The following is a 22,394-nucleotide window of genomic DNA, read 5'->3' on the forward strand; positions in this document are numbered from 1 at the left end:
AAAATCTTAAATAAAATAATAGCAAAGAGACTACTGCAAGTTATAATAAAGATTACTCAATATGAACAGGGAGGATTGGTACCAGGAATGCAAGGATGGTTTAATATTAGTAAAACCATCTACATAATTGACCATATCAATATTAAAACTAATAGAAATCACATGTTTATCTCAAAAGGTGCAGGAAAAGCCTCTGACAAAATACAACAGCCATTCCTATCGAAAACATTAGAAAGTATAGGAATAAAAGGGCTATACCTCAAAATAATAAGCAATATTTATATAAAATCATTAGCAAGTATCATCTGAAATGGGGATAAGTTAGAAGACTTCTCTCTAAAATCAGGAGTGAAGCAAGGATACCCATTACTGCCACTATTATTTAATATTGTACTAGAAATGCTAGTGGTAGCAATTAGAGAAGGAAAATAAATTGAAGGGATTAACTTATGGAATGAGGAAACTAAACTATCACTCTTTGCAGATGATATGATGGTCTACTTAAAGAATCCTGAAAAATCAACTAAAAGGCTCATGGAAATAATAACTTTAGCAAAGTTGCAGGACACAAAATAAACTCACATAAATTATCAGCATTTCTATACATTCCCAACAAAAATCAGCAGCAAGATTTAGAAAGATAAACTCCATTTAAAATTACTCTAGACCAGTGATGGGCAAACTACAGCCTGTGGGCCAGATGTGGCCCCCTGAAATGTTCTATTTGGCCTAGAGACATTATTCCTAATCTAACAAATACAATGAGTAGGATACAATAAAATGAAACTTCGAAAGAGTTACCTTAGAAACAGACTGACAGATAAGCATTTCCTTTCCTTTGGCTACCTCTTTAAAAAGTTTGCCCATCACTTCTCTAGACAATATAAAATATTTGTGAATTTATTTTCCATGACAAATTGAGGAATTATATGAACACTACTGCAAAACACTACACAGAAATAAAACTATATCTAAACAAATGGAAAAAAAACAAACAAATATCAATTGCTCATGGGTAGGACAAGTGATTTTAATAAAAATGACAATCCTACCTAAATTAATTTACTTATTCAATGGCATATCTATCAACCTACCAAAAAAAAACTTTTTTCATAGAATTAGAAAAAAAATAACAAATTCCATCTGGAAGAAAAAAAGATCAAGACTATCAAGGGGATTAATAAAAAAAAATGTGAAGGATGATAGCCTGGCAGTACCAGATCTTAAATTGTACTATAAAGCAGTAATCACTAAAATAATACAATACTTGCTAAGAAACAGAAAGATAGATCAATAGAATAAACTTAGGGAAAATGACTTCAGCAAAATAGTGTTCAATAAGCCAAAAGATCTCAGTTTTTTTTTTTTTGTTTTGTTTTGTTTTGCAAGAAACCACTATTTCACAAAACAAAACAAAACAAACAAAATAATTGCTGGGAAAATTGGAAAAGAGTAAAGGAAATAGTATGTATAGGTAACATCTCACACCCAAGTTAAATTCAAAATGGGTAAAATACTTAATCATAAAGAGGGAAATTATAAGCAAATAAGGTGAACAAAGAATAATATACTTGTCATACCTACGGGAAAGGGAAGAATTTAAGACAAAGCATGAGATAGTCAATATTATAATATATGAAATGGATAATTAAGATTATATTAAATTAAACGATTTTTGTACAAACAAAACCAATGCAGCCAAAACTAGAAAGTAAGCAGTAAACTGGGAAAAAAATTTAAAAACCTCCAATAAAGGACTAATTTCTCAAATATATAGGGAAATAAGACAAATGTATAAGAAATCAAGTCATTCCCAAAGAGACAAATGGTCAAGGGACATGAATATGCAGTTTTCATATGAAGAAATCAAAACTATCAATAATCACGTGAAAAAGTATTCTAAATCTCCCTTTCATTGAGAAGTGGAAATCTAAACAACTCTAAGGTGCCACCTCAAACCTAGCAGATTGGACAATATTAAAAAAAAAGAAAATAATAAATGTTGAAGGGTATGTGGCAAAATTGGGACACTAATGCAATGCTAGAGGAGTTGTGAATTGATCTAAACATTCTGGAAGACAATTTGGAATTATGCTCAAAGGTCTTTAAAAGACCACGCCTTTTGATTGAACAATTCCACTACTAAGTTCGTACCCCAAAGATGCAAATATAAATTTGTAAAAAAAAAAATTACAGCCTTTCTGGTTATTGTGGTAAAAAAGCATGGAACATGGGGGGATGTCCCTTGATTGGGGAACGGCTGAGCAAATTGTAGTATCTGATGGTGATGGTATACTATTGTGCTGAAAGGAAAAATGAACTGGAGGAATTCCATGTGGCTCCTTGGTGGAAGAGTGGTAAGGGTGGGCAATGGGGGTCAAGTGACTTGCCCAGGTCAAACAGCTGGGAAGTATCTGAGGCCGAATTTGAACCTAGGACCTCCCATCTCTAGGCCTGACTCTTAATCCACTGAGCTACCCAGTTGCCACATAATTAATTAATTAAAAAAATAAGTGTTAAAGCTAGCACCAAATTAGAAGAAAAGTGAGTAAAGAAAAATATATTAACAAATTAGTTACTTTGGTTCTAATGAAAAAGAAAAAAAAAATTAACGCATTTCATATAAAGTTAATGGCTTGCTTTTTAGTCATTTCTGGCAATTTAGACAGTAGCCCTTGTTCCCATGAGATAAACAGTCTATGTAAAGGAGATCCTTGTGGGATGAGGTTCTCACTGCATTCATTTCCTATTTCAAAATAAATAAATTAATCAGAAACTATTGGTTACTCCTTAAATTTCTACCTCAGTCTCTCCCTGGAAGCCATGTGATATTCTTGAGCCACCAATGCCCAGATTAGTCAGTGTTTTCTTGACAAAATGAGAGGATTTTTAAAAAATATTTATTTTTTAGAAAACTTATCATGCTTACATGATTCATGTTCTTACTTTCCCCTTCAAGCCCCACCCCCATAACTGATGCACATTTCCACTGGTTTTAACTTGTGTTATCAAACCTTATTCCCAAATTGTTGATAGTTGCATTGGTGTGGTAGTTTCCAATCTACATCCCCAATCATGTCCGCTTCAATCCATGTATTCAAGCAGTAGCTTTTCTTCTGTGTTTCCTCTCCTGTAGTTCTTCCTCTGAATATGGGTAGCATTCTTTTCCATAAGCCCCTCAGAATTGTTATGGATCACTGCATTACTGCTAGTACAGAAGTCCATTACATTCTATTTTACCACAGTGTATTGGTCTTTGTGTACAATGTTCTTCTGACTCTGCTCCTTTCACTCTGCATCAGTTCTTTCTTTCTAGTTCACATGGAATTACTCCAGTTTATTATTCCTTTGAGCACAATAGTATTCCATCACCAACATATACCAAAATTTGTTCAGGCATTCCCCAATACAAGTGTATACCCTCGTTTTCCAGTTTTTTGCCACCACAAAAAGTGTGGCTATAAATATTTTCATACAAGTCTGTTTATCTATGATCTCTTTGGGGTAAAATCCCAACAATGATATGGCTAGATCAAAGGGCAGGCAATCTTTTATAGCCCTTTGAGCATAGTTCCAAATTGCCATCCAGAATGGTTGGATCAGTTCACAACTCCACCAGCAATGCATTAATGTCCCAATTTGGCCACATCCCCTCCAACATTCATTACTCTCCCCTACTATCATTTTAGCCAATCTGCTAGGTGTGAGGTGATACTTCAGAGTTGTTTTGATTTGCATTTCTCTAATTATTAGAGATTTAGAACACTTTCTCATGTACTTATTAATGGTTTTGACTTCTTTATCTGAAAATTGCCTATTCATGTCCCTTGCTCATTTATCAATTGGGGAATGGCTTGATTTTTTTATACAATTGATTTAACTCCTTGTATATTAATTAGGGGGTAATTAGACCCCTCTCAGAGTTTTCTGTTATAAAGATTTTTCCCCAAATCTTTGTTTTCTTTCTTTTTTGTTTGCATTGTTTTTATTTGTACAAAAGCTTTTTCATTTAGTATAATCAAAACCATTTATTTTACATTTTGTAATTTTCTCTAACTCTTGCTTGGTTTTAAAATCTTTCCTTTCCCAGAGATCTGACAAGTATCCTATTCTGTGTTCTCTTAATTTATTTATAGTTTCCCTCTTTATATTCAAGTCATTCACTCATTAGGAATTTATCTTGGTGTAGGGTGTGAGATGTTGGTCTAAATCTAATCTCTCCCATATTGTTTCCCAATTTTCCCAGCAGTTTTTGTCAAAGAGTAGATTTTTGTCTCAAAGGTTGGGCTCTTTTTTGTTCATCATACACTGTCTTACTGAGGTCACTTACCCCAAGTCTATTCCACTGATTGTCCCTTCTGTCTCTTAGCCAGTACCATATTGTTTTGGTGACTGCTGCTTTATTGTATAGTTTAATATCTGGTACTGCTAGGCCACCTTCCTTCACATTTTTTTTTCATCATTTCACTTGATATTCTTGATCTTTTGTTCTTCCAAATGAAGTTTGTTATATTGTTTTCCTAATTCAGTAAAGAAGTTTTTTAGTAGTGTGATAGGTATGGCACTAAATACATTAATTAATTTGGGTAGAATGGTCATTTTTATTATGTTAGCTCATCCTACCCATGAGCAATCAATGTTTTTCCAATTGTTTAGATCTAGTTTTAATTGTTTGGAAAGTGTTTTGTAGTTGTGTTTGTATAATTCCTGAGTTTGTTTTGGTAGATAGATTCCTAAATATTTTATATTGTCTAGGGTGATTTTAATTGGTGTTTCTCTTTCTACCTCTTGCTGTTGTGTTGTGTTGGAAATGTATAGAAATCTGATGACTTATGTGCATTTATTTTGTATCCTGCAACTTTGCTAAAGTTGTTGATTATTTCTACTAGCTTTTTAGTTGATTCTCTAGGATTTTCTCAAGTATACCATCATATCAGCTGCAAAGAGTGATAGCTTAGTCTCCTCGTTGCCTATTTTAATGCCTTCAATTTCTTTTTCTTCTCTAATTCCTACTGCTAGTGTTTCTATTACAATGTTAAATAATAGAGGTGATAATGGGCATCCTTGTTTCATGCCTGATCTTACTGGGAAGGCTTCTAATTTATCCCCATTGCATATGATGCTTGTTGATGGTTTTAGATACATTCCGTTTATTATTTTTAGGATAGGTCTTTCTATTTCTATACTTTCCAGTGTTTTCAATAGGAATGGATGTTGTATTTTTTCAAAGGCTTTTTCAGCAACTATTGAGATAATCATGTGATTTTTGTTTGTTAGCTTGTTGATATGGTCAATTATGTGGATGGTTTTCCTAATGCTGAACCATGCTTGCATTCCTGGTATAAATCCCACATGATCATGGTGATTAATCCTCTTGATCACTTGCTGGAGTCTTTTTGCTAGTATTCTATTTAAGACTTTTGCATCTATGTTCATTAGGGAGATTGGTCTATAGTTTTCTTTCTCTGTTTTTGATCTATCTGGATTTGGAATCAGTACCATATTTGTGTCATAAAAGGAATTTGGTAGGACTCCTTCTTTGCTTATTATATCAAATAATTTGTATAGTATTGGGATTATTTGTTCTTTGAATGTATGATAGAATTCACTTGTAAATCTGGCAATTTTTTCTTAGGGAGTTCTTTGATGGCTTGTTCAATTTCATTTTCTAATATGGGATTGTTTAGCTATTCTATTTCTTCTGCTGTTAATCTAGGCAATTTATACTTTTTAAAATATTCGTCCATATCATCTAGATTGCTATATTTATTGCCATATAATTGGGCAAAATAGTTTTTAATGATTGTGTTAATTTCCTCTTCATTAGAGGTGAGGTCTCCCTTTTCATCTTTGATACTGTTAATTTGGTTTTCTTCTTTCCTTTTTTTATTAGATTGACTAGTACTTTTTCTATTTTGTCTTTTTTTCAAAATACCAGCTTCTAGTCTTATTTATTAATTCAATAGTTCTCTAACTTTCTATTTTACTAATTTCTCCCTTGATTTTTAGTATTTCTAATTTAGCTTTCATCTTGAGACAAACAACCCCCACTTCTCCCTAACCTCATTCCAGTCCTCTGTTCACAGATCTCCTCTTGTCAAAGGATATATAAAGCCCAGAATCCATCTTCTTGAGGAGGAAGTGCTCTACCTATATTGTCCTCCTAGCCACTTCAACATGAATAGTAAATTATTAAATTTCTCTTTTTTATTTCTAAACTAATTTTGGAATTTTGAATTCTTGTAAAGGGTACCTGAACCTGGGGGTTCACCTCAAGCCCTGCCCCAACAACAAAAGGATATGAACAGTCAATATTCAGACAAAGTACTTGAAGCACTTAATAGTCATGCATAAATGGACTTTATCACTATTGATTAGAGAAATAAAAATTAAAGTAACTCTGATATACTAACCCTCCCACACCTATCGGATTAGCTATTTATATAGATAAGGAAAATGACAAAAGTTGGAAGGGATGTGGAAAAATTGAGATACTAATGCTCTGTTGGAGGAATTGTGATTCAAGAATTCTGAAAAGCTTTTTGGATCTATGCCCAAAGGGTTATAAAACAGCATATATGATTTAATCCAATAATATCAGTTATAAAGTTTTTATCCCAAAGAGATAAAAACAAAAAAGGAAGGACCTATATGTACAAAAATGTCTAGATCTCTTTATCATCTCTGATAATCTTATAAGGACAGTTTAGTTGATAAGCAAATAAGGACTAGACAGGGGCATTGTCTTTTATCTCATGCTTCCAGTTCTGGCTCCAGTAGCATGGAGTTTATTGTATATAGTTCAAGACTCATTTCACACAAAGGAACCCCCCCTGAAACTTTGCAGATGCTCAGAAGTTACAAATTATGTCACACCAATACACAAAACATTGGCTTCAGAATAGACCAAGGCCAAGGCTGAATTTTGACTGGTTCTTATTAGAAAGCCAAGTTGGGAGTATTTTTCTCAGGATTGAATTGCCCCTTGCTAAAGTTTTGGCCTTGGTTGTAGCTGCATTCCTGGGCAAAGGGTAACAATATTAGCCCTTTAAATTCAGGTTTTCTAGGAACTTAAAGCTTTTCAATAAGCTCATAATACTTTTCAACAAGAAATCACAAGGATCACAAAAGGGGTCAAAAGAGAAGTCTCATATTTTTATCTATTCTCTTATTGGCTTCCCACACAAACATATTTAAACCATATCTCTTTGTGAGTGTAAATAATTGAAATGTAAAGAGATATTCATCAATTCGGTAATAGCTAAATAATACTTTATGATGTTAATAGAATTCTATTGTACTATAAGAAGTAATCTCAAAAAAACCTCAGAAGACATACAAATTGAAGCAAAGTATAAGTAGAACCAAGATAACTTTGTGCACAATCATTGGAATACTGTAGTATTAACCACTATGAATAATTTTGTTATCTCAGCAATACAATATCCAAAAGATTCATCATAAAAAATAAATAAAATGCTATATGCTTCCAGTGGGGGGGAGGGAAAACAAAACCAAAACCAAAAACACTCTGTGGTCTAAATCCAAACCAAAGCACATTTTTTTTCACTTTTGTTATTGATTCAAAAGGATGAATATAGAGGGAAAAAATGTTAGCCATGATTTCACATGTAAAATCTGCATCAGATTACTCACCATCTCAATAGGGGAAAGGTACAGGGAGGGGGAAGGAAAATTCTAGAATTGATATTACTTTTTAAATGATGAAAATTTTATTTTACATATAATTGGAGAAAATTAAATTAAATTAAAAAAGAAGAAACTTTAAATAAATTCCCTCCAATGATGCTCTGCACCTTTGAGTGCATATCCTATTTTTTTAAACCCTTAACTACTATGTATTGTCTCCTAGGTGGAAGAGTGGTAAGGGTGGGCAATGGGGGTCAAGTGACTTGCCCAGGGTCACACAGCTGGGAGGTGTCTGAGGCCAGATTTGAACCTAGCACCTCCTGTCTCTAGGCCTGATTGTCAATGCACTGAGCTACCCAGCTTCCCCACTGCATATCCTATTTTTGAAACATTTCTCAATTCTGACTGAAACTTTCCTTTTCACACTGCCATCCAAAATAAGAGACCTTTAGCAATCTTGTTGACCATTCCTACCAATAACTAAGAAAGAGTTATTTGGGGCAATGAGATGTTTAGTGACATATAAAGAAAGGGCGACATATTCAGTGTGGTAGAGGTAAAACTTGAGTAAATCTCTTTTTGACTTGGTGTCAGCTTTCTATCCAGTGTGCTACATGGTTATTCCTTAGATATTCTTCGTTTTAAACAGTAGAAATTTCTAAATACCCAATTCCCCTTTTCCATCCCTAGAAATATACTCTGGGAAGGAAGGAAAAAAGGAAGGAAAAAAAGAAGAAAAAGAGGAAGGAAGGATGGAAAGAAGAAAAAAGATATGCATTCTGTGTTCAAATCCTGTGCCAAGCACTAGGGGTATAAATATAAATTTAAATAAAAAAAAGTGTTACTTCCTCAAGGAGCTTGCATTTCAAAGAGATGATTCACAAAGGGGAAATGAAAAATAGAAGACAAATGATGTATGGGAAAAAATTCAAAGCTCAGTAAATTATGAATAGAGTAGAAAAAATGTGTGTAGTGCTGTTGCTGTGATTTAATCAAAGTATGCAAAAAAATTTAGTTATGTTTCCTCAAATGCACTTCTCTGGGATGAAGAAGGGAAATGTCTCAATAACTGGACTTCAAGATTATCATTGGTTGCTTTTTCATTTAAGGTACTAGTTTCTTTTGTTGTTCTTTGAATTACATTGCCATAGTAACCATGAATATCATATAGGAACTTCCAGAAAGCCATCTATTTTTATGAGATTCCCCTGATTAGTGGAGAGGATTTGATAGGATGTTTTCTGTTTTCCTGAGGGGCAGTTAGCACAAAGAACTCTGAAAGCTTAAACTATACATTATTCCTTAAACAAAATCATTCAGGGTTCCAAACTTTATATGGGACTAATATCAGACAGAGAAGGGATAATACCCTTAAAAATTTTAGGGGAAGTCTCGAGATCTATTTACCATCTCCAAATAGTCTTATAAGTAAAGCTTAGTTGATAAGAAGGTAACAGACAGGGAAGATCTTTCAGCTCATGGTTCCATCTCTGTCTCTGGGAGCATGGAGTTTATTATATATATATTAAGACTCATTTTACACAAAAAGCACAGAGAAGGAATTAAAGCTGTGTAATTTGTATAAATTATACAAAAATCCATTGGAGGCTTCAAAGTAAAAAGATAGGTCCAGGGTGTAAGGCCAAATTCCAGCCACTCATTAGCAGAAGGCCAATTCTGGAAGTAGCAACTACATTCTATAGATATCCTAAATAAGTTGAATCTTGTACTCTTGATTTACAGGATTGCACTGGTCAGATAAAGTCTTGTCTAGCTTTGTCCGGTTCTGACCTTGACTGTCTAAGTGTCTAAGTAATATTTTTTTAGACTTCAGGCTTCTAAATTATCAAGGAGAGAAATTGTTGAATCTGTAACTGTTGGTTTTCTAGGAACTTAAAGCTTTTCAATAAGGCTATAATGTTTTTTAAAAAAGGTGTGGATCATAAAAGGGATCTTAATGGCTCCTAACAGGGAAGCTGACTAATCAAACCATACTTGATTTGCAGCTTCACTTCCTACAGATTTTGAAGAATTTGCCCTTTGAAATGACATTGAACCCTTTCTCAGTTGAATGTCTCATCTCCTATCTAACAAATTCATTCATTTTTGTCAGTCACTGGCATATTCTAATTTATATAACTTCTTTGATTTCCATTTGGTATTTGCTTGAATGAATGGATGTACTCATTTATTATTTATGGTTATCTTTTGTGTAACTAGTATTTGATGGGAAAGAGTGGTCTGCTAGATTACTGTTAAATTGTAGCTAGGAATTTGTCCAACCACAGTAAAACTACTGAGGTAGGGCTCTGAGCCATTAAATATTTAGTAGAGGAACCTGGCCCTCTTCAAATAATTGTATCCCAGACCTTCCTCATGATCTGTGTAAGGACAGATTTGCAATAAGTGGGACTTTAGAATGTTTGGATCAGATGAATGACAAAAGAGCAGTTGAGTCTGAAGCAAAGGATTGTGGGAAAGAAGAAACCTGGAAGGGGGACATTGATCTGGGATCTCTGAGGGGAGAGGAAGGACTCTTGGGTACCTCTAAATCTAGCAAAGGCTATCAAAGGATTTCTTCGAGACAGTTGGATACCTCCAAAGACCTGTACTGTTCCTGAATCAATCTGAGCCCATCAAGGAAGAGTTCCAGGATATACCAGAGACTGAAGTGTCAATGAATACCTCTCCCCCAGGCCTCAGGCCAACCGTGAATATTCTCAGTCTATCTTTCCTTACAACAGAGACCCCTTATAAAAATATTAATCTGTATTTAGCACAGGGATAAGACATAGGGAAAGGAATGTGAATTCCTGGTCTCACTGTTTGGTTTGACCAAGAAGGACTTTGATTTGGGTTAGAATTAAGGATCCCTTGTCATCACTGCCCTTCTTCCATTTCCTACAACATTAATAACAGTAATAATAAAACTTAGAAAGGTAGTCAGATTGAGATATCCTTGGCAAAGGGATACAGAGTGAACCAGAGGGAGAGGGAAGACTTCCATCTCAGGCCTTGACTTCACCGGACCAAGGCCTCCTTCTGTGCAGCTGACCTGAGAAAGGGGCTTGACCTGAAATGGGGTTCCTCAGCCTGCCAAACCAGGAACCTGATAATATTATCCCCTACAGGAAACCCTTACCAGATTACCATCATCCACCCATCTCTGTAATACATCTTATACAGAGAATTCCCCTCACCCTCTCAGTAAGGATGTATAGTAGAGTGGCCCAGACAGATTCCATCATTCAAGTCTGTCATCCCATTAACATCCAAACCCTCTCCAAATATATCTTCTTACATTGGAGACCTCTACCTTCACCAGAATTTAACTTTTCTTCCCTTTAGTGTCCAGTCCAATCCTTTGGCCAATCTAGACACTAGTGAGTGATCTCATTAATGAACACTCTTAGTATGTCATGCTGTTGTCAAATAGTAGTTAGTTCATCACTAGCTTTATCATCAGATCTATTTTATCAATAGATACACTTTAATTTCTTGTTTAAGAGTCCAGCTTGCTTAATAAGGTTCACAAAAGAAGTAATACTCGTTAGAAAGACTCCCCATCTCCCATATTTAATATATCATTGGACTTTCCAAGGAAGTTATGACATTTGGGTTCAGTGTGCCCCCAATCCCAGTCATGTTGACTCTTTTCAAGTCATGTTGATTAAGCTAAAGTCTGATACAGAACTCCTGGGGGGAAAGATTCTGGTTTTTATTAATCATCAAACCATTAATTATAACTGGAACTATTAATGATTTCTGATTACTGTTTGTTAATGAGCAACTGATAACTATTCTCATGGAATTCATTAAGTTAGATAATATTAATTAGAACTAATCAGGGATAAAGTTATTTATTTGAGATTGCCAAGGGTCTACTAAAATATAATAGGAGTAAAATTATTTTTCATAATAAATCTTTACTTACAAGTGAATAGATATTATATGTTATATATAATATAATGTAATATCATATCATAACACAAAACATATCATATAACATAACATAATATATTGTAATGTAATATACATGAACTTAGTCAATCAACTTCACATAGCAAAATTTTCTTTCAAAATACTAAGAATATTTCCTGTATCTAAAATAATCAGGGGAGAAGTTCTAAATAAATTAATTCATCAACAAAATATTAACATTTATATATCTATGTCTATGTATTTCTCTTTCTTTTATATAATACATGTAGATAAATAGCTATTACAGTCATATATGTGTATATTCATATATATATATATATATACATATATATATATATATATACAGAGAGAGAGAGAAGAGATAGATAGATAGACAGACAGAGCCAGGCAGATAGAAACAGAGAGAGACAGAGACAGTGACAGGCAATCACAGAGAGAGGCAGAGAGATTCCTATTCCAAAAGCATATATAGCTCAGAATAATACTCTATGGGAATAAAATTTTTGACCTTTCTCTTTTGATCCAGGGAATAAAAATGGGAAAGAGAATAAAGATAGTATGATTATTTCCATTAATTTGGAAAAAAATGTCTCTGTAGAGGCAAAAAGTAATTCCAGGTAATTAAAATGAGCTAATATAACATGCCCTATTTGGATAAAATTGTTTTGTTTTGTTTTTTTTTTCCTGAGAAACATGGCAGAATGACCAGGTTGTCAAGAGTCCAGAACTTTAATTCAGTCAAAAGTAAATTGATAACCATTCTTATCTCTTTTGGAATTTGATTTTATGTTAACACATTTCAATATCTTTTTTTTTTCTTTCCTCCATTTTCTCCAGACTCCAATGATTGTGCAGAGAAATCTTACTACATTTGCATATTTAGAGTGGTAATTAAAGATAAGCTTATGTCTAGTGAGAAGAGAAGGGGAGTGTATGGATCAAAGTAATTATTACCAAATTCCAAAAGTTAGGAATAAAGCATAATGTGAATAATAATCCTACCATTACATTTTGACCTTCACTCCTCAATTTATCCAGTAGAAATGGCCTCATAGGGGCAGCTGGGTAGCTCAGTGGAGTGAGAGTCAGGCCTAGAGACAGGAGGTCCTAGGTTCAAACCCGGCCTCAGCCACTTCCCAGCTGTGTGACCCTGGGCAAGTCACTTGACCCCCATTGCCCACCCTTACCACTCTCCCACCTATGAGACAATACACCGAAGTATAAGGGTTTAAAAAAAGAAAAAAAAAGAAATGGCCTCATATATGTGTATGTATGTATGTACATAACATAGGTTAAAGATATGTTATACTCATTTGCACTGAGTACTCAGTGATGTGAGAAGGAAGAGACTATTTACATATGAAAATGTATTTTCCAAAATTTGTCACCAATCCAGGAGTATTTTTTTCTATCTTGCTCCACTAAGAAGGCCTACTTCCTATTCAACAATTCACCTCTTTAGGCTGAAGATGATTTCTTTAAAATCTCACACTCTTCCTGAAGAGTCCCTTCATTTTGGTGAATTATATTTTCTATTATAATCTGTATAATTTATTTTTTGTTTGTTTAATATTTACTTTGATAAAATGGTTTATTAGTTATTATGATGGTTTATTGTGTAATCAAAGGGAAGGAAGTATCCTTCATCCTAGACTTCAAAATATCTTATAGTTTTGGGAAAAAAAAACTTTGGAGACTTAGTAGATCGATAAAATCATTACCTGATACCCCTCTTGGAGATAGGTAAAGGAATGAAAGAACCCATGGCTATAGAACTCCCTCTCAAACCTGAAATTATAATTTTCATGATGGACAGGGTAAATCAAATCTCAGATCACTTGCCTCTACCTGCCTCATGTAAGGTGTGTGATTTCTATATTTATTGAGCCCAACATACACATATGTTTTACATGCATATTTTTCCTTGAGAGAAATGCCATCGATGATTTGTTTTAATTGACCATAAAGTTTGAAAGTGAGAAAGGACTTAAGAGATCATTTTAACAAAGGTCTTTTACAAATAATACAATTGATGATGAGAAGTTAAATAAGTTGGTCAAGAAAAAGATCACAGGAATTGTTGCATTCAGAATAAAAAATAGTGCTATGAACAGAACAGTGTTGAATAATATAGTAGGGACATTTTTTCTTCTTCAGAGACCCAAAATATTTTTAGGGAATTATCAGAATTTATATAATTCATTATGATTAGCTGCATTACATATACTATCTTCATAGCTATTTTGGGAAGTAGGAACTATGACAACACAGTTTTATAGATGAGAAAATAGAGGCACAATGAAGATAAATAATTTGTCTAATGTCGTATTGTTAATAAGTATCTGAGGCAAGATTGAAATTTGGGTCTTCGGTACTGTAAAACCAATGTTCTATATATTACAACACTTTGCTGCCTGACACATAACTGAAAGAAAAAATCTTGAAGGCATTCCTTTAGTTCCATATAACTATGGGGTCTGGTAGGCAGAATGTTCCCTTCTCACTGCAATTTTTTAGACTATTTAAACACTTAATTTTTTTTTTGTTATTTGAAAGTTTCTATAAATGTCCCCATGGGTAGTTGAAAGTGACTCTATTCCTGAGTTAAGAACATAAAATTTGGCAAACCACAAAAAATTATTATTTAATTTTCAGTGTGAACATTTAAAACTTAAAAACAATTAGTTATATTGAATATTATTTAATACTATGCTAGAAATGCTAGCAGTAGCAATTAGAGAAGAAAAAGAAATTGAAGGAATCATATTGGGCAAAGAGGTAATAAAACAAGATTGTGGACAATAATATATATATATATATATACACACACATACATAGACATATATTTATAAAACCCCTGAGATTCAACTAAAATTAGTTGAAACTATCAAGAAGTTTATTTAAGAAGCAATATGTGAAATAAACTGACATAAATTATTGGCATTTTTATGTCACCACCTATGTCCTGTGAGAAGAGAGAGTAAGAGAAAACTCATATAAACTAACCACAAATAGAATAAATATCTAAGAGTATATCAGCTAAAAAGTGATGGAAAAATGATAAAGCAAATTAAACCTAAAAATGTGTCATATGCTTTTTGTGTGTGTGTTCATGGGCGGTTTTATATAAGTATATATACATGCATATGTATATATACATATTATATATATTTCAGGAAAAGAGTTTAAATATTTTCCAGTTATTCTCAATTATTATTTTTTCTCCATTTCCTTACCTTAATATAAAATTCTCATATGCTCATAATAATATTATATCATTTTAATATCATTTATTATAATCTATTATATTATAAGAACTATCTTTTGAATGTTTTATATGTCCATTGCTTAGTATACTGCTTGACTCATAGTAGGTAATTAATAAATTTGATTGACTAATTTATTCTTTTTAAAAAGTAATATCTCAAGCACGTGAAAATTTTTCCTGGCAGAACAGGTAAATGAGAACAATTTGTTCTGAAAATTATGAAGTTGACTGAAGCAGGCCAAGGGCTAGAGCTTGGTCACATATCAAAGATGCCAAGGTCATCTACTGTATCTCAGGCCATTACCAGCCATTATGATTTTTGTCCAGCCACTGGACATTAATGACTCTGGAAGAGAGTGAGACTTTGGGCACCTCTATCTCACCTAAATCCAATTTGTGTTCAAATCAAGATATCATCCCATAATGCCACTGGTCCTCTTTAAAATGATGTATGAACATAACCACTGTGCTGTAGCTATTCACAGCTTTGTGTCTCAGTCCACCAAGTTCCAGTATTCATATTTTTAAAGTTAAGGGTTTTGTCATAGGCAATTCTTCTGAGTCCTTGAAATTTAAACACTTTGTTTAATGTAGGGACATTATTCTTAATAATAATATATTTAAACACATGATTAACTTTTAAATGATGTTGCTTTGATATTTTTTTTATTTATTTCCATTGTCAAGTGGTTTGCCTGACACATGGTAGGATTTTTTAAAAGTACTCTTGCTATTAATGAATTAAACAATAATCGAATCCTTTTGATACAAAAATTCATTACAGTATGACTTTGGTCATTTCTCAGGGAAAGTAGTCATTCCCAAAACTTCACTTTATATGAATCAAGTAGGAGAAAATATGATTACCCAATATATAACAGCCAGTGTTGGGATATTAGAGAAATAACTGGATTCTTTTATTAGAATACTCTAATTTGAAGTACTTGCTCTTACCCAAAAAATAATGTATTTACAACTGGTAAGTCCTTTTGTATCCCTGTGCCCAGTTTCTTCATATATAAAGCAGGGGAATTAAGTGATATTTTTTGTCTGTTTGTTTGCTCAAATTCCTCTTAGAAACTTATTATCTGGAAACTTGAAACTGGTTTCAAAGCAATAGTGTCAAAATGTACCATTCAAACAACAAGGAAGTCTTGAACTCCCCAAATGCTTTTAATGCTGTGCTTCACTGATTTTAGATAATTCTCCACAGAGACTTACTCCTTATAAATGCAATTCCTTCTAAGGAGCAAGGTGGAACAGGGACAAAATCTGTTTGCCTCTATTAAGCTGAATAATATAAAACAAGACTTAGATGAAGGAAACTTTCACTAGATTTCAACTTAACATCACTGATTCATCTCCAAGGAAAGCACTATGATCTCTACCAAAATTGCTTCTGGGATACAGGTACAGATGGACAGATTCAAACTAATCTGCATCCTTTTTAGCTTTGTGTTCTGATATAGGGGCAAAAAATTATTGCAGAAATATAATTTGCAGGCAGAGAAAGACACTTCAACATATACATGGTATATTTTTGTAAAGAAAGTTTTCAAATAGGGATTTTTTTCTTTACTATTTCCAACTCCCTCTACCTTGCATACGATTATATGAGACCTCAAAATTGACGTTTAGGGATTCTATGATGCAAGTCCCCCATTTTATATTTGAGAATACTGAGGCTCAGAGATGGAAAGTTAATCAAATAAAAGATCATTGTACTCATGAATCATGTCACATTCTCTTTCTCTTATCACTTTTTCCCTTTTCCATACTCTTTCTTTTTCATTCTATATTTATTCTATTTCCTCTATTTCCTCTCATTCTTCTACAGCTCTCATATTTGTGAGTTATTCTACATGTCAAAAAATTAAGTTCCATTAATTTAATACATTGAGAATTTGGGAGCATCTCCTAGACAGGCTTTAACTGTTATAGTCTTCTAATCTTTAGTAAAACCAAAAGATTTCATCAATTCTTCCAGAAGGTCCAGTAGTTCCACCAATGCATTTATCATATTTTAAATGCAGAGGATTTGATGATTTATTCCTCTTGTTGACACTATTGCTTGAATCTCATGCAGTTACAGTCTTCAAATATGCCAAAAGTAGGCAAAACAGGGTTGAAGGCAAAAGTACATCAAAAAAGTGTATTATGAAGACAGAAAGTATGGTCTGAAAGTCTGGAGACTTCAGGACTAATTCAAGGGATAAAGAATTAATTTGACCTCGCATAATTTTATATCCCAAACTGGAAGAATTTCCTCTCCTATGAAATTTGTTGTTGTTGTTGTTGTTGTTGTTGTTGTTCAATTGTTCCTACATTACCCTATGGAGAGTGATACCTACATATTTAAAAACTTGTGACATCTCATAGAAAGAAATGAAGAATTCCATTTTTCTCTTTTTTCCTTAGGTTTTATGTTCTCTGTGTGCTGCCATAGAGTTAACGTCAGTATATATTGATGATAAATATAAAGCTATTCACGTAAGTTAAAAAAGTAAAACCAAACTTTGTAGAATTAACTGAATTTTGGCAACAGCTGCCTGAGTCCTAGAACCCTACTCCTATATTTTAGAATTCCCATAATATAGTTTAATAAAGAGCAGAAGATTAGGCATGAGAGCACCTGGATTCAAATTCTCCATTTTATCCTTAATAACTAACTGTGTATCTTTAAAATGATCACATACTCTCTGTTAATTTTTTTTTCTTAAAATTAGATGAACAGGTTAGAAAACCTCTTAAATCCTTTCCATCTCTAAATCTATGATCTTAAACTGTGATCTATAAGAAAGTATTTATTAATTACTGACTCTATTATATATATATATAATATGCATGTGTGTCTCCACATATATATATATATATACCTATAAATAAAATATATATACATACATATCATGGTGGCAGGGAGCTAAAGCAATGGTAGCACCCAGAGATCAGCATGTCTTTTATGTTGAAAAAAGTACTTTAAGATTTTAAGAATAAAAAAAATTATAATTGTTATTAATCATGAAACAAGTATTGATTTTAATGTATACTCTACTTTTCATGCTTTAAAGAATTTTTCATTCAGTATTTGAAAATGCATCCTTTTTCTTAGGTAAGGCTAATTTGTTAATGTTGTAAATACTAAAATTATAATGGGTAGAGCAAATCTGAAACAAATATTGAGAATATAACCTTCATTCAACACCAGTATGGCTTTGATAGCAAACTTATTAGTGTCTCTGATGTGGCTAAATCCAAGTAAGTGCTATTTCAGTTTAAAGTTACTTCCAGAAATTGTCTTATTTGAGCTTCTCCTTTTTATAAACCTTTCCCTTCTTTCTTTAAATCTTAAGTGTGGGTTCCAAAACAGAAGAACTGTAAGAATTAGATAAATGAGTTTAGATGACTTGCCTAAGCTCTTATAGTTAAGAGGTGTCTGAGACCAGATTTGAACCTAGGAACTCTTGTCTCCAGGTCTGGTTCTCTAACCATTGAAGTACCAAGCTTCCCCTGACTTTATCTTTTACTTATAAATGTTATGTAATACATTGCTCAATGCATTGAGAGCTAGGCCTAGAGATGAGAAGTCCTGGGTTCAAATATGACCTCAGACATTTTCTAGCTGTATGACCTTGGGCAAGTCACTAAATCCCCATTGCCTAGCCCTTATTGCCCTTTTTCCTTAGAACACAGTATTGATTCTAAAACTGAAGGTAGATGTTTAAAAAAATAAAATTTAAAAAAGTAAATCAAGATTCTGAGAATCAGAGCTCAGGAACATATGTGTGTTGTTCAGCTTTGAAGACAAAAGGCTATAGTTGAGACATGGAGAATAAAAAAGTATTACATGAATAAGTTTGATTTGATTACAGTGTACTGAAAGGGGAATAATGTAATGAAACTGAGGTTGTAGACAGGTAGTAGAATATACAAAATTAAATTAGAAGTGAATATACTTAAAATAAAAGAATAGAAGAAGCTAATGCATTTGGCAGTTTTTGTTCTGTCGTTTTCTGTCAGATCTGACTCTTCATGACTCCATTTGTGATTTTATTGACAAAGATATGATAATTATTTTATTCCAAATCTGGTACTTTATTCACTATACCACATAACTTTCTTGATTTGATTATAGGAGTTTGAATATAGTCAAACTTGTTTTAGGAAATCCACTTTGGGGAGAATATATAGGAGAGAGAAGAGGAAAAGTCTTGAGCCAGTAAGGTCAATAAGGAAAATATTAAAATAGCCAGCATTGTGGATTATGTGGGTTTGAACCATAATATTGACTATATATGATTAAAGAAGAGAGAGATGCAAAAGACTGCAGAGGAAGGAACATCAAGAATTAGCAAGTGACTGAATGTGTGTGGTGAAAGAGAATGAGAAGTTAAGTATGACCAGTATGTGAATATAATTGCCTGGAGGGGTAGTAAAATTTAGGAGTGTACTGGAGCTAGCTTTAACCAGTTTGAAAGAGTCAAATTACTAATTATTCCTTAGGAACATATATATCTCAGAAACAAGAAATTATTACAATTCAGGATCTGATGTATTATTTTTGTTGATTATCTAGATTTAAGAAAATACTGATAATGCAGATTACACTGAAAACTGCATGTGTACATTCTTTTTAATTTTCTCCAGAGCCAAAATTTTATATATTTACCAACACATCCTTTTATTGTTCTATAAACATTGTTAAATTTCAGTTGGAGTTCAGTAGATGGCTAAGGGAATGTGATCATCACCAGAGGCTTGCTTACCAAGGATAATAAGAATAATAATGAGGATGATGATGATAAGAACAAGTGATAATGATAATGTTTTAAGTTTTGCAATTTGCCATTCATATATCATCCCATTTCAGCCTAATAATGCCCCTGATTGTGATTAATAGAGGAAAAATACTAGAATTAAGAGAAGTTGGAAAAGATAGAATTTCCTTTGTTACTAAAAGGAAGATAGAAATGTCATTAGGCAGAATTGAAAAGGTCAAACATTCCAAGAGTGAGGGACAACTAGGGAAAATGTCTCTAGCTGAGTGATGGAGTGTCTTGTTCATGGAACAGGAAGGAAGCCAATGTTTTTGGATCAAAGATGGTGGGAGTAAGGTACAAAAAAGACTAGAAATGTAAGAAGGTCTTTGAAAGTCAAACAAAATAAATTTTTCTTTGATCCAGGAGACAATAGAATTCGAGTTTATTGAGTAGAAGAGCAACATAGTTGGATCTCTTCTTTAGGAAGACTACTTTGATAGCTGAATGAAGAATGAAGAATGAATTGGCATGGAAAGAATCTTGAGGCAGGAAGACCCACTACTTATTATACTATTATAATATGCTATATATAATATAATATAATATGATATGATATGATATGATATAATGTAATGTAATGTAATATAATATATAATGTAATATAATGTAATAGTTTAGTATAATATAGAATAAATAAATACATATATATTTACACAAACTATTATATTAGTCCATGTGTGAAATGATGAAAGCATACATTAGAGTGCTAGGAGTGTTAGAGGTGAGGAGTGTATACAAGAGATGTTGCAATGGTGAAATTAACAGCCTTGGCAATAGATAGGATATAGAAAGTGTGAGATAGTAAGAAGTCCAGGAGGACTTTGAACTAGCAAGTTTGAGGCACTGGGATGATGGTTCTTCCTTTTATAGAAATAGGAATAGGGTATGTGGATGTAGGGGATAAAGATTAGGGAAAAAATCATATTCAGTCAATACTTCTACTATATACTGAAATATCATTTTTAAGTTATTGAAATATTTTTGCATTTCTCCAGATCCTGTGAATGGGTTATTATGTAACATTGTCCTCAATTTGTGTTTCCTATATTTACTTATTTTTTTATATCCAAACAGGTTACTCGACTGGTCATTCTTCATGATGAACAATGAAAAATTGGAATAATATCACTGAATTTGTTCTCTTAGGACTGTCTCAGAATAATGAGGTTCAGATTTTGTGTTTTATCCTATTCTCTTTTTGTTATGTGGTTCTTCTAATGGGTAACTTGATAATAATGATATCTATTCTGTGCAGTAAGCTCATTGACCAACCCATGTACTATTTTTTAACTTACTTATCCCTTGTGGATGTTTGTTACACTTCCACAGTAACTCCAAAGCTCATCAGTGACTTGTTGGTTGAAAAGAAGATAATTTCCTACAACAATTGCTTAATCCAAGTTTTTACAATGCACTTATTTGGGGCCATAGAAATCTTTGTCCTTACAGGGATGGCCTATGACCGGTATGTGGCCATCTGCAAACCTCTACATTACCAAGTTATTATGAGCAGGAAGAGGTGCAATATAATGGTCTTAGCTGCTTTTGGTTGGGCAATTCTACATTCATTTTCTCAGTTTGTTCTCCTCATATTATTGCCCTTCTGTGGTCCCAATGAGATAAATCATTACTTTTGTGATGTATATCCATTATTGGAACTTGCCTGCATTGACACTCAAAGAGTGGGACTCCTTGTGGTTGTCAGTTCAGGGATGGTTGCTTTGGTAGTTTTCATTGTAGTTATGGGTTCATACACTATGATATTATATACCCTTCATGGACACTCTTCTGAGAGTCACCACAAAGCTCTTTCTACATGTGGTTCTCATATCACTGTTGTAGTCTTATTCTTTGGCCCTGTACTCTTCATTTATATTAGACCAGCCACCACTTTCAAAGAGGATAAAGTATTTGCTCTTTTTTATACCATTGTTGCTCCCATGCTCAATCCTTTCATCTACACACTGAAGAATAAAGACATGAAAAATGCAGTAAAGAATATATGGAGAAGAAACAACTTTTTAAGAAGAAAGCTTATTTTCTAAAAAAAAAACTGCTTCCCATGGAAGACTTTCATGATTAGGAAAAATTACAAACTGCTCATTAAGTGACCATTTAAGTTTCCTCTTGAGCCAATGGGATTTAGACTAGAAAGGAAAAAATCTAGGGAATGATGTAGTGTAATATACTCTTTTTCAAAAAGACAAAACTCATGGCAAGAGAAAGTAGATGACTAGCACAAGATAGTAGGTGTCTAAAGAGTGACAAGATGAAAATAGATCCAACAATACAATGTTGGATAATAGATCAGGAAAAAGTTTGTTCACGGACATGTAGCTAAAAGAAGAAGTTTACTTCCCTTTCTCTTCCTCTAATAGTAGACTTTTTAAATGCTAATGAAAATAACACATTTTGAAAACTGTTCAACTGTTTTTAAGGATAAAATAACATACCCTTTAACCCAATAATGTTATATAAGCATTATAAAAGGATTAAACATTTTTATGACTTGTTTGATACAACTTGTCATCTTTAAAGTTAAACCTTGTAAAGAAAATGTTCTTCTGGCTCTGTTCCTTTTGCTCTACATCAATTCCTGGAGGTCTTTCCAGTCACTGAGCTTTAAAATTTAGATATGTGATATAAACTTCCTGTGGACATTTAGGGGACTTGGAAACTACATTTCCCATGATTCCTTTTATGTAGGAAGTGTGATT

The 22,394-nt window shown here is 33.1% G+C and overlaps 1 protein-coding gene across 1 annotated transcript; it reads left to right on the top strand.

Moving 5' to 3' along the window:
- Positions 1-20,783: 20,783 nt before the first annotated feature.
- Positions 20,784-21,722, top strand: LOC123251967 (olfactory receptor 4P4-like). The gene has a single exon (XM_044681306.1). The coding sequence runs from the start codon at positions 20,784-20,786 to the stop codon at positions 21,720-21,722; it is 939 nt and encodes a 312-aa protein (XP_044537241.1).
- Positions 21,723-22,394: the final 672 nt, after the last annotated feature.

This window comes from Gracilinanus agilis, chromosome 6 (assembly GCF_016433145.1).
Source record: "Gracilinanus agilis isolate LMUSP501 chromosome 6, AgileGrace, whole genome shotgun sequence".
In the NCBI taxonomy this organism is placed as follows: domain Eukaryota; kingdom Metazoa; phylum Chordata; class Mammalia; order Didelphimorphia; family Didelphidae; genus Gracilinanus; species Gracilinanus agilis.